At 50.1% G+C, this 18,019-nt stretch overlaps 1 protein-coding gene across 1 annotated transcript; it reads left to right on the top strand.

Moving 5' to 3' along the window:
• Nucleotides 1-12,698: 12,698 nt before the first annotated feature.
• LOC149339794 (receptor expression-enhancing protein 6-like) lies at nucleotides 12,699-18,015 on the top strand. Its single transcript, XM_089548461.1, has 3 exons — nucleotides 12,699-14,224; nucleotides 17,598-17,782; nucleotides 17,884-18,015. Exons 1-3 carry the CDS (start codon nucleotides 13,871-13,873, stop codon nucleotides 17,915-17,917), a joined length of 573 nt encoding a protein of 190 aa, XP_089404587.1. The 5' UTR covers nucleotides 12,699-13,870; the 3' UTR covers nucleotides 17,918-18,015.
• Nucleotides 18,016-18,019: the final 4 nt, after the last annotated feature.

Below are 18,019 nucleotides of genomic sequence, written 5' to 3'. Positions count from 1 at the left end.
GCGGAAAGATATATGTAACTCTCACTCCAGCTGTGCATGTACGACATCCTTACAAATCTGACAAAGGATGTAGAAGATGCGCATAAAGGTGCTGGAAAATTTCTACAGCAGCTTCACAGCCACCATAGTCCTCCAAAGAGACAATAATAAAATCCCAGTCACCAAGGTGTCAGACAGGCAGAGGAAATCTCTTTTGTACTATTAACTGCGTGTTTACGCGAGATATTCAGATATCTGCATTGGGAACTGTTGCGGATAAGAGTCAGTGGAGAATACCTTAGTAATCTGCGATTCGCTGATGACATCACCTTGCTGAGTCACTCAGGAGATCAACTGCAAGGCATGATCAATGAGTTATACTAACAGAACAGAATGGTGGGTCTGAAAATTAATATGCAGAAAACCAAGTAATGTTCAACCGTCTCGCAAGGAACAGCAGTTTACAGTTGGCAGCAATGCGCATGAAGTGGTACGGGAATGCGTCTACTTTGGGCACGTAGCGACCCCAGATCCGGATCACGAGAGTGTAATAACTGTGAGAATTAGAATGGGGTGGAGAGCATTCGGCAGGTTCTCTCAAATCACGAACGGCAGTTTACCAATATCCGTCAAGAAAAAAAGGTATGTAACAGTTGTATCTTACCGGTCGTCACCAATGAGGCAAAAACGCGGAGGCTAACGAAAAGGGTTCAGCTTAAGTTATGGGACAACGCAGCGAGCTATGGAAAGGAAAATGATAGGCGTAACGTTAAGAGACAGGAATACGGTAGAGTATGTTAGAGATCAAACACGAGTTAATGACATCCTAGTCGAAATCAAGAGGAATATATGGGCTTTGGCAGGACATATGCATCGAAAAGGCAAGATAACCGATGGTCGTTAAAGGTAACGGACTGGATTCCAAGCAAAGACAAGCTTAGCTGAGGGCGGCAGAAAGTTAGGTAGTCGGATGAGATTAAGAAGTTCGCGGGGATAGGGTGGCCGCAACTTGCACAGGACAAGTTTAATTGGAGAGATATGGGAAAGTCATTTGTCCTGCAGTTTGTGTAGTTAGGCTAATGATGATAATGACCAAATAGCCTGGCTTTCAGTTTTATAGAATGGAGGTGTTCGCGCTCATTGCGCTTTCCTGTAGCAGAGGTAGGGGCTTTTTATTCGTTTTGGGTTTAAGATCCCAAAGCGACTCAGGCTATGAATGACACGTAGTGGAGGGCTCCGGTAATTTCGACCACTTGGAGTTCTTTAACCTGCACCGACATCGCACAGCACACGGGCCTCCAGCGTTTCGCTTCCATCAAAATGCGACCGGCGCGGCCGGGATCGAATCCGCATCTTACGGGTCAGCAGCCCAGCACCACAACCACTGAGCCACTGCGGCGGCTCCCGGTAGGGGCTTTCTTTAACCGGCTTCTAGAGGTAAATTAAACACACTCTAGCAATCTTGAAACAAGTAGTATCTGTTTATGGCATATGTATGGTTTCTGCTTCGTGCGCATGTGCGCATATTGCAAAGGTTTTATGCGCATGTGTCTGTATTTATTTCGAAGGTTGTTCCCGCAGTATATCTTTTGTGTGGAGAAGGTTGCTTTACTCTGAATAAGTGAAACGTGGAGTTAGTGCTGTCGATTTTGTAGACGCTGGTGCTAGGACCTCCGTTGGGCATCCAGCCTGTGCGCGTACCTTAACGATGTGAGGAAAAATTATGAGTGTTTTTTTTTCTCAAGTAATCACGAATTGACGCTCACTACCGTGGTTATCTTTGGTTTTTGCAGGGTTTATCTTGACTTTATATGATCTGGCTTAATTTGAACTCAATTACCTTGGGTCATATATCATATTATGCACGTTTGCGCGATGTCGCATCATTTTATACTTGCACTGCGCTAGAATTGGTCATTCTCTACATTCATAGATTCGTGGGAGTCCTCATACCCCCTCTGGTGCAGTGCTGCAGCGGTTAAGCGACGCGCCACTGTCCTGCAATGGCAGGTGCTGCTATCAGTAAGGCTTGGGAAACTCAGGTTGCTGTTCCCGAGGAACCTATCGCGACTAATCAATTGAACTGCCACCTGCCATGGTAGGCAGCTTTCACTCAATCCGGTGGGCAGGTTGTGATGACGTCACAAATTCACGTGACCTAGGTGTCCATCTGCCACTGAGGCGGTTGGCACCCAGCTCTTCCAAGGCGCGGACGAACCAGACAAACAGACAATGGGGCAAAGTTGAGGTTGCAGGTTGGTCACCTGCCAGTAGTAGGCTTCAGACGAAGAGATAGACAAGGGCTTTTCGGTGGAGTGGAAGCCCTAGGGCTAACTCACTAAAAAGTTTTCAAATAAATATTCAAAATAAGCGCGTCTGATGGCATGCAGAACATGCTTGATTACCAAAAAGTGGCCCCTGTTGGGGCCATAAGAACAGTAAAAGCAGGCTGGCAAAACAGACGAAGCGGTCATGCTCGCAAGAGGTGTGCTCATGCTAGGGTTCGGGGCTTGGAATAAAAAATTGGCCACCCTACGGTCCCACTCTACGTCTGCGACGGGTCCTCATCTGGTTTGCGACAATATATTCGACACCTACCAGCGAACACATCAACGAAATGGGAGAGAGGTAAACAAGAAAGGCTACAAAAAATTGGAGGGGACGCTTAAGCTCCGCCTTTAGGGTATAACGCGATAGCACTGATGGGTTAATTCCCATTTATACAGAAGGTCACTCTCTGCTTTACATTCATATACTCCTGGCAGACCTGGTACCACTCCTGGCGCAGTGGTGCAACCGTTAAGCGCCACTGGCCACTGCCCTGTGATCGCAGGTGCTCCCAACAGTGGGCCTTGTGCGAATCAGGTTGCTGTGCCCGAGCGACCAACAATTAATTTAACTGCCACCCGCCCCGCTAGTCAGTTTGCTCATTATCTGGTGGGCAGGTTGGGATGACGCCGCAAGTTCACATGGCATAGGCGGTCCACCTGTCTCCAAGGTTACTCTCGGGGACCGCCTGCCAGAGCCGTGCCCGTGAATTTTCGCTCACAACGTCGACGCCGGGATTTCCTTGTGAAGGGGGCTTTAACGCCATCCCGTTAACAAGAAAAATGGCGCAACATCGACGAACTGTCTCAGCTGTCTCGCTTTCTCTCTCGTCGACATTTCGTTTTGTTTTGTTTTTTTTTTCGCTAATTACGCCCTTATAACCTCTACACTAAAGCGCACAGACCACCCCAGAGGCGTTTCGACGCGTTTGGCGAGGTCCATTAGGCTTCCGACTCGCATAGATTGTGCGACTGTTTTGGCCCGAAAGCGACAGTCGCAATTAAGTGGCCGCAGTAGTCGAAAAGCGACAGTCGCGGAGTGGTCGCATGCTGCTTGATTTTCCATCCTTGCGAATCCGAATGACGAACCACTAAACCAATCAGCGGCGCCTAGATTTCTTTAAATCCGGCTTCTCGTCGCCAGTAACAGGCAAGAGACGACTCTCGTTCCGAACCAGACGGTTCGAGAAAGCGACCAGAAGGCCACGCTCGCCAATGTTAATATGGGCATTGTAGACCCACTGCTTGGCGGAAAATCGCAGCCGGTCGCAGGCCCATCGAGACCCGAAAGTGTTAATGGGCCTAGGGTGCCTCGATGGCTGAGCTTCCGCATTCAGTGTGAGGACACTGCTTTTGACGGCGGCATGTTGGGTCACACTCTCTAGTTCGACGGCAATGAGCACAATGCAGCTGCAGGCTGTTTCGAAGAGAAAACTACCACTACCGCGTCGAATTTTGCGTAACTTTTTTGTTCTGCCAAGACAGGTGGTATATTGTTTAAACACTGAAATTGAGTTAGTTGCGCTAAAGTGTGTAATCTTTCGCAGCTAATCTGCCGAGAAACTCGGCGCCTCGTGAACAGTAGATACATCCTCACAACGGACGTAGCATAATCCTGTGCATTCTGTTGACCCGAATACGCGACATTTAGATTACTTTTCCAGCAATCAGGATTACTTACTTCGACATGCAGTTTCATATTCGCTTAAGACGGTCATGCAAGCAGATTCTCGTTCGCCATGAAATCAAGTCGCCCTTGACGGCTCCTATTTTCAGTAAAACCGCGGATGCAATCTACTGTTATGCGTTACGCCTTCGCCTCCAGGAAAAATGGCAGTGAATGTTTACAATATTTGACTCAGTGCGAAAGCAGGCTTTTTTTTTTTTGCAAAAACTACTTTTACTGATTTTCCATGTACGAATTACTGAACTGAGGCTGATGACTGATTCTGTCTTTTTTAGCGGACACGCAAAAGGCGATTTTGCTCGAGTCAGAACCGTTGGGATCAGGGTTGCGTAGAAGACAACGATGAGCAGGCACAACGCGGGATTGAGCGCTCGCTTTAGACGCATACTCGGCGTATACACGCAAGAGACGACTTTGCTAGGCTCTGAACGTCCGGATTAATGCTTTCGTACTAAAAATTGTTCTGGAATGCAAGCGCTTCGCATGCCTTACCTCTCGTATTTTGAAGCTGCATGTTGGTTTCCAGCCGTCTCGCTTGACCTGCGATTCCCACTTTTTTCTGCATGCGCTGTATCCGAGCAAACCGGAATATCCGCTGTCCTTTTACGGTGTGGCCAGAACACCCGGGAACACAACAGCACCTCATAGCCTGATCTTCGACTGCTACATCACGCACTCAACACGAGCTCACTTCAAGCAAAGGGGCGTGGCCCGATGCGAAATTGCCAACTTTCGCCTCGGTCTTGCATGTTTCGAGCGTTCCCCGCCGCCGTTCTTCTTCCGATTACAGCCGCCGTGGTACACGCTATCAGAATTCGCATATTTTGTCCACCAGACCGGAAGCACCTGCACTGATGACATCAGCCGGGAATCTAAGAGGCGAATGTTGAAACCTGCCAGGCCACATTAAAATTAAAAAAGAAAGACGTTTCCCAGTAAGGCAGCCGTATTATTCATGCGCTATCGCTGGTAAGCGATGTAAAGCTCTCGTCGCTGTATTTTGTTCAGTGTATTCATCATCATCATCATCAGCCTGACTACGCCCACTGCAGTCTATTCATAGTATCTTTATTGTACCTTACTTTATATTATATTTTTATGTCACAAAAGCATTTCACCCCCCCCCACCCCCTTACCCTATTGCTTTGCGCCAGCTCACTACGAATATCCTGACGCCATACCTACCTTTTGCGCGTCATTACGCAAAGAAGTTGTGGCTGCGTGGTGCCAACGAAAGGACCCCATATATGCGGAATTGACCACTCTACACTCTTTATTCATATATCGCGGGGGAGTCCTCATACCCCTCCTGGCGCAGTGATGCAGCGGCAAAGCGATGCGCCACTGCCCCGGGAGGGGGCTGTTTCAAACACAGCCATTGGTGGGGCTTGCGAGACCCAGAGCAACCACTCGCGGCTAGTCATGAATATAACTGCCACCTGCCATAGTGGGAAGTCTTCTCAAAACCCGGTGGGTAGGTTGTGATGACTTCAGAGGCCACGTGACCTAGGTGGCAGGTGGGCCACCTGCTCTTCTCGACATGCCGACGCTTCGGTTGCCGCTGAACGGGAACCTTGCGCTATCGAGTCAATCGAAAATGTACTGGCGCCACCCCGCCTCCGCGACGGAGGTAGCGCAGCGTGGTCTTGGGCGCCGCCACCACACTTTCGCACTGCCCTTCTCGACGCTCGGCGTCGCTGCGACTCACACGGGCCTTGACTTACTAAGATTGAGGTCGTGTAAACACACAGAGACCTTGATCAGCCCGACGTCTGACTCAACTCGTTCTTGTGGGGTTCATGCAAACGACGCTGCGCGTGAAGCGTGAAATCGGGTTACGCATCCCGGCAAACCGACTTGATAAGCTTCAGTCGGGTTGGAGTAAACACCCTGTGCGTTCGCGCTATAACCATGCTCATAAAGGTTGGGTTAGCCGCACCTTGAGGAAGACAAACTCGCCCTGCTCACGTAATTTTTCAAGAACAAAGTGAATAAATTTCTTCCATCTGCGGTAAACCAAAGCGCGGCGGTGGTGGTGGTGATTTCTTTTATTACTCCCAAAACAGGGGACCAGTCTAAGGACCGGTTGCGCTGGCTTAGAGGAGGTCGGCGGGGATCCCTTGGGATGTCGCGGCCTCCACCGCGCGCTGCATAAGCCGGCGTTGGTCTGCCGGCTCGGAAGTACGCAGGAGAGACTCCCACGTCTCTGGGGTGTTTGGGGTGTTTGTGTTGTAATGTGTACAAGTCCACACCATGTGTATGAGAGTGGCTGGAGTTGAGCAGTGCTTGCACATGGGGTCTATCTGTTGCGGAAAGATCTTGCTGTATAAGAGGGGGTATGGAAAACTGCCAGTTTGTAGTTTGCGCCATTGGACGGCCTCGCGTCTTGTTAGATCACGGTGCGCGGAAGGATAGAGACATCTTTCGAGCCGGTAGTGCTGTAGTATGTCCGTGTAAGTTGTGAGTAGAGAAGCGCGTGAGATATTAGTGTCAGAGGAAGCAGGGAGGCCGATCATACACTCTGCTCGGCAGCTGAGATCTCGGGCGAGAGTGTGCGCCTGTGCGTTTCCGCTGAGCGACTCGTGGGCTGGGGCCCAAAGAAGTAAGCGAGAGTTGGAAGGGGGTGCAGTAGAAAGGAGAATGTGTAACGCTTGGCAAGAGATACGGCCGCATCGTAGTTGCGGATAGCCTGTTGAGAATCACTGATGACGACTTTGGTATTAGGGTCAGCTAGCGCTAGCGCAATGGCAACCTCCTCTGCTGCGGTGACTGTTTCTGCATTGCGCATGCTGCAGGCTGTGTACCAGCTGCGGTGAGGGGCGAGAGCTACCGCCACCGTCGCTGGCTTCGAGGGATGGTAAGAGGCGTCCGTATACGTGACGTCCGGACGTCCGCTGAAGCGTTTCTCGAATTGACGTGCACGGTCGGCCCGTCTCTCGGCATGGTGTTCCGGGTGCATCCGTTTGGGAATGGGAGGGATGCGGAGATTTTGGCGACATTCCGGGGTAAGTTCAGCATAACTTGGGGCCGCTCTCGGCGGGGAGATCCCAACTTGCTTCAGTACCGCTCGGCCAGCGTGTGTGAGTGAGAGCCGCTCGTATTGGGCAGTGAGGGTTGCTTCAATAAGTTCGCTCACGGTATTGGAGATTCCGAGAGCCATGAGCTTATGCGTAGCTGTGGACATGGGAAGGCCCAAGGCCGTCTTGTACGCTTTTCGGAGTGACGCCTTTAGCCGTTCGCTTTCGGCACGAGTGAGACGTAGGTAGGGTGCAGAGTAGGTGATGCGGGAGCAGATCAAGGCTTGAACGAGGCGCAGGAGGTTGGACTCTTGAATACCATGATGCTTATTGGAAACTCGCTTAAGGCGGCGTCCGATCTGTACCACCGACTGGTCGATGCGTTGGAGCGTGGTGTTGTTGCTACCGTTGGCCTGTAGGTGTAAGCCCAAGATCCTGATGTGATCTGTACGAGGGATCGGATTACCTTGCACCTGGAGGTTGATCTCAGGATGTATCTTTGGAGGGCGTCGTCCCGGGGACGGGATGATTATATACTCTGACTTTGTCGCCGAGCAGGTGAGGCCCATTGTCATGAGGTAATCTCCGATCCGTTTGATTGCGGTCTGGAGAGTCTCCTCTATCTGGCCGTCACTGCCGTGCGTGATCCAAAGTGTGAGGTCGTCAGCATAAATGCTGTGGTGCAGGTGAGGGATGTCGGCGAGTAGCTAGGGAAGGCCTATTAGTGCAACATTAAAAAGCATCGGCGAAAGCACGGAGCCCTGGGGCGTGCCACGGTTTCCTGGAGAGATGATGGAAGGATCTCCCGTGCCGGTGTTTAGTTGTACTGTGCGGTCGGAGAGGAAATCTCGGACGTACGCATACGTGCGATCTCCGACACCGAGAGCCTGAAGTTGTTGAAGGGTCGCTTCATGAAGGACGTTGTCGAATGCCTAGGCAACATCGAGGCCGACGATGACTTTCGTGTCTAGTGTACGTTTCATGATCACCTGATGCTACACTAAACAAAAGGAAGTAATAAGGCAGTAAACTGCTCTCTAGAGCACTTCCTTTTAGGAAGTGCTCTAGAGGCAGCTTAGTCTCTTTTACTCCCATATGGGCGTATGGGCTTCGAGTGTATACCAAGACATGAAGCGTGTGTTGACGCTGACGTGAGCGAAGAACAGTTTACAATCAGTGGACCAAGTAGATATACACCTTTTGCCAAATTGATAACAGGGCACCGACATACTGGACTCTGAGTGGTGGGAGGCACCCGACAACGCCCGTTCGTGTAGCAAGAAAAGATTGGTGTACGAGGCCTCCGTAGTGAGTGCTTACCTGTAGCGAATGTTTCAGGCAGGTAGAGATTGCACCAAGCGAAAAGAAACGCTGCCCACTTAGAAGCCCAGACTAACGTGATCCGAACACTACACTGACCATGCCGCCTACATTGCGCCCATACATCGAACCCAACTGAAGCACGGCAGCTGCCCTGAGCATACCACTGCCAATCCGCATACAGGCTTTAAAGCGCGCACCAGGGTACGCTTGACACTTCCTCAAATCTACGAACGTTGCATCGCGGACCCGAACCATCTCAGCCTTTGGAACATAATTTGTCCTGCTGCTGCACCTTCTACAGCGAGTCCACAGCCTGCTGTTATAGCCGAATAATAGCCACTTGTCACGTGATTCGTTTCAATAGGCCTCGTGGTCTCTTTTACTGTCAGCGTTACAGTTAGACAGACAAGCAAAACGAACCGCCGTGAACATTCTTTTGTACCATTCTTTTTTCTTCATATTTCAGTACTCATGCAGCTGGCGCTGAAGCTCGTGTAACGCTACAGAAACACCCCGCGAACTTTTTATTGCGTCAGCGTTAGAACACTCATGTCGGAAAAATCCGTCCGTTCGCCTGAAGCCTCGGTTGGCAGGTGGCAAATTGGAGAGAGGGAAATGTCCTTCTCTACTTTTAGGGGAGATGGGGATTCAAAAGTTGAAGAGGGAAGACGAAGAGAGGGTGGGAGGCTGCAGGCAGCGGGTGGAAGAGAGTGGAGAGGAGGTACGGCGTGTCACACGGGGATTGACGGACGGGATCACTCCATCCGCTTGCATGATCTAAACCCGCCAGCGGCAGCGACTGGTCTGTCTGGGGAGAACACTAATGCTAAGGCATACTCTGCCGCATCAATAGGATTACTCGCCTAATTTTTTTTTCTTTCGATAAATGCTCATTCAACTCCAAACCTAAGTATCGGCCCCAGCCGGCAGTGAGCGCGAACTTTTTTTTTTTATTCGAGGTGTTTGCCATTAGGCATAATGTAAGAGGGAAAGAAATTTATAAGAAGGAGTGTAAACAAGCCTGGCTTAAAAAGTGGCAAAAGTTCTCGATAAAGCGATTATCATGAGTCCACTTGCGATAGTCGCCTGCAACGTCCCATCGCGGGCCTACCTTCTTTAGGAAGCGTCGTCTCACGGAAGCTGTAGCCGGGCAAGTCCACAGCAAGTGTTTTTCGTCACACTGGTCTGGCGCAGCACCACAATGAGGACGCTTGTCACGCCAGCGAACTTCAACGGCGGGACGACGGAGTCGGTGTTTGTCAACTACAAGACGGCCGCTGCAGCAAAGACGAATCGACCACTATGCGCTGATAGCAGCAAGACCACCAGCGCTCGATGATCACTGAAGCGAAGATATTTTCAATGTGTCACGGAGTTATTCTGCTCAAAAGAGATAAATTATCTGCTGCTTTCCCTTTATCATACTGTAGTGATAGCACGCATACAAACTTCTGTGTTCGTTTTATGTTTTATTTCTGCTTCTTGAGTGTGGTCTATTCTTTCTCTCTTGTCGCTTTTCTCTATTTTGTATTTTTTGTTTCCTGGTCAAAAGTCAGAGTTCTGGCAAACTGCTCGAATAAGAGTCTCGGCCTATGCAGCCAATTTCCCCGTGATGCTTGCATTATCGCTAAGGGCAAAACAGAGAAAGTATCCATGGTTCATGGGGGTTCGATGTTCCAAAGCGACTCAGGCGATCAGAGGCGCCGTAGTGAAAGGCTCCGGAAATTTCGACCACCTGGGGTTCTTTAACGTGCACTGATATCGTACAGTACACGGGCCTGTACAAGTTCGCCTCCATCGAAGTTCGACTGCCGCGGCCGGGTTCGAGCCCGCGTCTTTCGGGTCAGCAGCCAAGCACGCTAACCACTGAGCCACCGCGGCAATTTAGAAAGTATTACAGCAATACACTCTGATATCGTCGTATCCTCGAATACTTTCCTTTTATGAGATCTCGGGGACAATAAAACGCTGTTGTAGCTGTATTTTAACCAATAATCAACTATTGTTATTCACTAGTAAGTGCAGTAGACATAGTGCACGCGTGTTCAACATTTTTCTACGTAGGCCACTTCTAAGTTGGAACGCAGGAATAAATGGCGAGGTGACCGCTCGCATTGCCCTTTTAAAGACCGCCGGAAATTAAAGGGGCAGGGTTTGCTGACAGGTTGGTTTCAACCTCACTTACAGCAGAGGTCTCTTTTTCCCTAGAGTGACTCGTTTCTGATATAGTGGCGTGGGCCAAAACAAAGTAAGAAATAAAGCGGGCGAACAAAAAAAGACGAATACGCCCATATTGGAGCCTGCACCTGCTAGGCACTCGATTCCGAAATTCACAGAGCGTTCGAACAATCTACCACAAGCAAAAAAAAAAAAAATGGGCATCGGTGCCCGTCAGGAAGGCATCCTGCCGGGCTAGTTGGCGTTGCATGATTTGAAGAAGTCAGCGCGAAAATTAGGCGAGGGAAATAAGAGAAGGAACATAAGACATTCACCAAGGCTCAGCAGACTTCTAACATGTAGTGGTGCTTAAAATATCAAAAAGTACATTTTCAACGACCCTTTAGCGCTGCCCAAAATGCTAGGTGCTCTCAGTAATCGGAGTTGCTTCGGGGACAAGCACGAGCGTTCCCATCCTCGGATTCGGCAATATTTGTCACGGGCGCTTTGTTTCTGTAATGCACAAGCTTGCTATCGCTCCATGTATAACGCCGAAGTTTCTCTGATCCTATTAGGGATAACCTTAGTTAATACGTTGCAAATACGTTGCAAATACCTTTCCTTGCCGCGTCACCCAGCCTTTGAAGACAAATATGACCATTATAAACGCTGCCGCGTGAATGGACCGCATCGTGGGCGCTCAGCCTTACCTCTCGCGAACACAAATCTATGCGGCACGGTTTGTGCCGTCGTAGTCGCCACTATTTCTGAATCAGCAGTTGAAAACTACGGCCTGCTTTATCCGGGCTTCGTGTTAATTATTCGAAAAATACTCGAAAACTTGAGAATACACTCGAATTGCTTCAAGTAATTTGGAGTATTAACTACTTGATTCGTTCAGCGAATCAAATAAGGGGGTATTCGAAAAATTGCAGTATTCAGTCGCCCATATAAAAATTGTGTTGCTCTTCTATCTCTTCTTCTTCCTGCGTGTCAAACGCAGAACTATTTGATTTCCTTCTTCAGGCGTCGACATACAGCAAACGCAGAACTTTCTTAAGGCTTCTTATTTTTTATTTTTTTACTTCGCCTCCTCTGGCGGCCTACGCTGTCCGCCGGCTTGTTTTCGCGCCCACATTTTAAGGCGAAAGCCTGTAATGCCTCATACTGTCGTTAGCAGCCGTGTCGGCAGCCGTGTAGGCAGCTGTGTCCGCCTTTCGGTTACGTGCCTTATATGGGCATATGCCAATCATTAATTAATCCATACTTAATCTATGGCATTCGAGTGATATCGGAACGCAATCTAAGGCATTCTATGATGATTGCATGATAATTAACCTTTCTAGTCAGACCAGACAAATAAATAAAAATGAGTAGGAAATTGGTCGAGTTGGGGAATCGAACCAGGGTCTTCAGAGGGTGAGACGAGCATGCTAACCATTCCGCCATGCCAGCTCTTTTTTTTTCTTTATTGCCTGGCTTTGACACCTAACATTCAACAAAACAAACAATCAATAAAACACACTAAACGCTATGTACATACACACGCACTGTCGTGGTCAGCCAGCATGAATCTGGCTTTGTCAGATTAAAATCCACCCGAATTGCACAGCGGCTCTTGTCTCGAGAGCCACTACGGAGGCTCCGCAGCGGCTTTCTGGATGGCCAGAAACCAGTCCATGCTTTCCCGAGAGTAAGTTCGGGCACGTCTTGCGTCTTTGTCACAATGGTAGCCTGCCATTCTGGAGCGCCATATACAGTGGAGGCCTATCAGCATTATTAAGTCAAACGGTACCCCATCCTCATTCTCTCCAGATAAGTACCGGATGCCATACGGGTCTAGTGGTAATTCTTTCCTTAGGGTTCGCTGCAATACATCCCAAAAATAAACCCCTTCCCAACAGTGTAAAAAAAAACGTTGTCTGTTGTTTCCGGCTTTCTGCAAATTAAACAGTGAGATCCCCAGGGTAAAAATAATTCCTTTCCCTCTAAAAATCTTTTAACCGATAAGGTTCCAGTGTGAAGCTTAAAAAAGAAGCTTTTGTTCCTGCCGGCACCTGCATTTTTTTAACCCTCTTTAAAACATCTCTGCGTGGGCCTCCACTGTACAAGGCCCTGTACAAGGCCCTGTACAAGGGCACTGGGAAAACTATGTCGCACAAGGCCGATCAGGCCGCCCGCGCACTCTCTCCCCGGGCTATCTCCCTGTCCTTGGAAGCCTACTCCCAATCCGACAATCTGGCCCTTGCATTCAAACAAATCACCGATTACTACAAGGAGGAGCACCGGCGCTACCCGGCCCCTTGTAAGGGACTGGATCGCGCTGACGAGCGCCTCCTCATCAAAATGCTCACTAACACTGTACTGTGCCCGGCGGTACTTAAACATTTCAACATATCCTTTGATGGCACGTGCCAGTTCTGTGGGGAGGTGGCTGACATCTTCCTCATGGTTTGGGCGTGTCAATCAAACCCATCTATCCCCCCTCAACCCCAACCCCACCAGAGAGGACTGGGAGGCGGCCCTGCTCGGCTGTCAGGACCTAAAGACCCAAAAGGCCTTGGTTCACCGGACGCGGGCGGCGTTGCTTGCCAATGGGGCCCCGGAATAGGGGCTCCACCTGGTATTGTTAGGGGGAAACGGCCAATAGGGCCTACCCCAATCACCTCTCTGTAAAATTGATTGCACGATAAATGTTTTTAACCACCACCACCACAAAGCACGGTACAGTTTCTTCCGTTTCACAGTCGACACACAATAATTTGAAAACCGCGCAGAAAGGAATCTCACTCTCGCTACGATTTCCCGGTAAGAGCCGCTGATCCTAAAGCAAACCTCAGTACGTAGTAGAGGTTTGCTTTAGGGACGCCGTAGTGAAGGGCTCCGGAAATTTCGACCACCTGGGGTTCTTTAACGTGCACTGACATCGCACAGTACACGGGCCTCTAGAATTTCGCCTCCATAGAAATTCAACCGCCGCGGCCGGGATCGAACCAGCGTCTTTCGGGTCAGCAGCCGAGCACCATAACCGCTGAGCCACCACGGCGGCCACGTTCCACTCTTAGAGGCGAAGCTTAACATCTTAACCACGCATCAGTGACACAAGCAGCAACACCGCGCTTAAGGCTTTCGCCTCACCGCACTTTAGATCAGCAAAGTGACCCCCTGAATTTATTATGCAATCACCCATACGAGGCGCACCTCCGAAGAGGACAAAGCGCAGCTCAGCTCGCGGCGCCCAGCTCTCGCGCACAGCTCGCGACGTTCGTCGGTCCGGGGCAGCAGCGGGAGCAGTGGGCGGGCTGCGGCCAGCGTAAAATTCTGTCCGAGCCTCCAGGAAAGCAGCGGCCTCGGCGTCAGCGGCATCCAGGCGATCGACCATGGCGCAGGAGCTGAGCGACGAGCTGGGCCGGCTGCTGCGGGAGCGCGGGCCCATCGGCCAAGCCATGGACAGACTGGAGCGCCAGACCAACGTGCGGCGCGAGCACCTGGTCTACGGGGCGGCCGGCCTGGTGGGCTTCCTGTTCGCCATGAACATGATGAGCGCCTTCCTCTGCCAGCTCATAAGCACCGCCTGGGGCGTGCTGGGCAGCGTGCGGGCCCTGGACCACGAGGACCCGGCGGCCATGCAGAAGTGGACCTCCTACTGGCTCATCTACGCCATCGTCAACGTCTTCTGCGGCTGGATCGTGCGCTTCCTGGCACGCTACACCGCCAGGATCTACCTGCTCAAAGTCAGTCTCTTCTCTTCTTACCGCGCCGTACCCACCTGTCCCCTGTCGCTGGGCTCACACACCATCTGGCGAAAACCGCGTATCTCAACTGCTATACCGTACGAATGACATGCACCGACGTGGTATCGCGGTGAAGGTTTTCTCTCTTATTCAACTCGCTCATCATAACCTGATCTAAGGTGCGTTGTGGAAGATAACACATGGTGCACCGTTACGGCTTCCATGATGTCACCTGCCAGGCGTCTACAAAGGTAACACGCCTAACCGGTGCACAGGGTTTTAAGGGAGCTGGCAGAGCTTTGAAGAAACGCGGGGGAACAGAATCGCATTGTTGGCGCTCGCGTAAAGCAAACGAGAACATTTACAACTCGTGTTATTGCTAATTAACGCTTCAATCGCTGCAGACAAGCTTGTTAGTAGGATTACAGTGCTGGCGGATGGAGGCTTGTGAAGCGTGCAGACGGATGGAAATTTTGAAGTGCAGAAGTGGCTCCTCCTCTCATGGGCCTCAGGTGAGCGGAGGCTTGTAGAAGGTACAGCTGGGTTTGATTCTGCCGCTGCGTGGGCTTCTATAGTGGGCGGAGGCTTCTGGAGGGTGGCGATGGGTGAAGGCCTTCCGCAAGATGGGGGAGGGTGTCCAGTGGAAGTGGGTGGGTGGTGGGTTCCTCTCATGAGCTTCTGGCGGGTGGGTGCCTTCTGAAAAGTGGAAGTGGGTGCATGGGCTTCTGGAGGATGGAGATTTCACTCCTTGGGACTCAAACGTGGACGCCGCAGTTTGGAGGAATGAGGCTATTACTGCAATCGCAGTGAGAACTATTGTGAGTGCGAAAGCACTCATACGAACACAAACACCGACCAAGAATCTTGTCCCCGTACACCGGTAAGATCGGGTTGCTAAGCAACGGCACAAGATCGTTCGAGTTACTTGGGTAAACTCCGGTAGCAACTCCCGTTAGTTCGGGTAAGTTGGGAGAAGCGTCTAGCCAGCTGCGCTACAGGCTGCTCGGGAAGATCAACATGAGCTTCACAATCCCTACCGGTTGATAAGAACAGCCACCTTCCACTGCACTGGTGCATCTCTTAATCGCAGCGCCACTGCGCTAGTAGTGATATGAGGACTCGCCGTCATCTGTGAATGTTAAGTACAGAATGACCAATTTTGCATACATGGGCGTTAAACCACTAAAGATATTACGTCACACCCTGAAGACTGAGCTTAAGTGTCCCCTCCAATTGAAGAATCAACACTTGCTTTCGTACGTTTACTCGGTTTGAATACGTTAAACATCTACCAATTGGATTGATTGATTGATTGATTGATTGATTGATTGATTGATTGATTGATTGATTGATTGATTGATTGATTGATTGATTGATTGATTGATTGATTGATTGATTGATTGATTGATTGAATTCGCATATTATATGAAATAAGCATTTCTCCCACGTCTTGCCAACGACTGGCAACAAAACTGTTTCTGTTTTACTCCTGCGGCGCGCACTAAAATCTTAGAGACTTTGAGGACAAATTGGGGTTGGCGTATATCGGCAGATTATCGCGTTTTATGGTCAAAGACGCCCCTTGCACTAAACACTACGATATTATAGGCCATTGAGAACGCGAAAACACATCTCTATCAACGGTTGATTTCGCAAGTAAGCTGCGGTGGGTGCGTCGACAGTTCTTTTGGAGCGGATCCCGCAGGCTGCGCTAACAGCCATTCAATTTAAAACTATTTATCGAGTAGTCCTTTCCGGCGTGGCATCCCAAGTTTGAATCGAGTGGCGGGAAAGCTTTGAAATGCAATTTTCCCAGCAATAAATGCTTCTTCTTGCTTCCGCAATAACATCAAAATGGCCCGAAGGAGCCGCTTAATCTGTTTTACCGTCAATGAAAACTGCATGGAGTCGTCCTCGATTGCCCTTAAATGCCTGCTTGCCGTTACGTTCTTGATACTACGGTGTCTTAAGGGGGCAATCAGGCTAAGCTGAGGAAGTCAGCTAAAACTCCAGATCTTAGAAGCTGACGTAAAAATCAGCTCCACGCGCAACGCGCACTATCGCTTCCGCTACCTATAGCGCAAGCGATTGTAGCTTTAGAGCCGCGGAGCTCAGCTTAATGGTGCAGCGTACAGATGAACGACGAGGAAAACTGGGCATCTGAGTATTAAGAGTTAGCCCCTTAAGTCCGGTATCCGCGCTTTCCAGGCGTCTGAAAAAGAGTACTGAACACAAAACGCAGCCATTGTTCCGAAGCTTCAATTTCCTGTTTTCCTATTCGTTACCAGTAATCTAGCAAATCAAGTACGTTCAGAACCCACGCCCCGATGTGGGCACCTGAGCTGATCGCCAATACAGACACGCTCTTTTGTCAGCACGCACGAGCACAAAATTAAGCATTAAGTAAAGTATCCGTCGATTATCCTCTTTAACAGGGATAAACCCGTACGTGAGGGAAGCCGTGGGCTGCGTAGCATATATAAACTACATGCTCGAGCATTCAGTTGCGGCCAAGAGACAAAGCTGCTACTAATTGAACTAAACGAAGCAGCTACTAATCAACCATTTCAACCAACAATAACAGTTTTTCAGTGACCTGTATCAGCTGTCAAGTGCTGCAATCCGATCTGCCGGTTTTACTTTACTCCTTGTATTACTGCAGTCTGTATTGATGTTTTTCTTTCCCATAATGTCCTGTCTTGACTCTTTCAATTTGTTACTTTCTTAGTCTTTATCTTACTTCTGGCATGTAATTTACCCTTTTATATGTATGCATGACGGCTGAACACACCTGTATTCGTCCTCCCCCGCCCCCCTTCCCTTATATAATGGCCCTTAAATGGACCCTTAAGGGTTAATGAATAATGATGATAATGGTAATGCTAAAATGGAAGACCTGAAGTGCGTGCTTTCAATGATGTCTCACATGCTGGGAGTGGGGAATGGGGGCAGGGGATGCGCAGTGTCTCACCGTGGTTCAGTTTAACTAGTTGTGCGGCCCCCGCCCCCTCCCCAACCTCGTTTAGATTGGGGCGTTCCACAGACGTAAACCTAAGCGAACGAAAACCGGTCGAGACTAGCCGCTTCTACAAGCAAACCGGACGTGTTGTACAGTCATCGGTGCGTTATCTCCGTGGGCTCTTTTCCCTTCTCGTGGGCTTCCCGTCGTATCCGCACAGACATCTTGGTTTTCCAGGGCAGGTACAGATGGTTCCAGGGGAGGACTTGCGTAGCAGGAGTTGGGAATAAGAGGAAATGGTAAAGTAGAAGGACAGAGGACGACACCAAATTATTGATCTTCACCTCCTACGAAAAAGACAAAAGAAAATAAATACTGTTTGCTAGCTACGAGGTATTCTTCTATCCATTGCAGTTCCTGCTGCTCGTCTGGTGCGCGCTTCCCATTGAGTTCAACGGGGCGGACTACCTCTACGCTCAACTGCTGGCCCACCGCCTTTCCCGACCCATGGGACTGACCGCGATGTCGACCAAGAAGTCTTCGACACCGCCCATGCCGACGGCCGGAGACGAGCGCCGCGAGAAGTCCGCACGCTCCAGGTGAGCTCTAAAGAAGCCCAGCTTTGCGGAAGACCCTCGAGTCTTGGTAGCCTTCGGCACAGCTGCTCCCGCGTCTTGACGCCGCTCTCCCTTCTCCGCAGTGTGTCGCCTGAGCGCCGATCCGCCATGGTGTGAAGGCTGATTCCCGGGAGAACACGGCGACTACGACTACGATGTTGTGTGTCGGCCCGATCTGGCAATAAAATTCCTCCTCTTGGGGAATCCCCCCGTGAGTGG

This window comes from Amblyomma mixtum, chromosome 6, assembly GCF_055824585.1.
Source record: "Amblyomma mixtum isolate Tamu chromosome 6, ASM5582458v1, whole genome shotgun sequence".
Classification (NCBI taxonomy): domain Eukaryota; kingdom Metazoa; phylum Arthropoda; class Arachnida; order Ixodida; family Ixodidae; genus Amblyomma; species Amblyomma mixtum.
Note: the sequence above shows the minus strand (reverse complement) of the source record. Positions and strands in the feature narration are given on the sequence as shown.

Bases quoted from the DNA above. Each gene is read 5' to 3' on its own strand.
- LOC149339794 (XM_089548461.1), top strand. From the start codon at position 13,871: ATGGCGCAGGAGCTGAGCGACGAGCTGGGCCGGCTGCTGCGGGAGCGC. The intron at 14,225-17,597 runs GTCAGTCTCTTC...TATCCATTGCAG, and splicing joins CCAGGATCTACCTGCTCAAA to TTCCTGCTGCTCGTCTGGTG. The intron at 17,783-17,883 runs GTGAGCTCTAAA...CCTTCTCCGCAG, and splicing joins GAGAAGTCCGCACGCTCCAG to TGTGTCGCCTGAGCGCCGAT.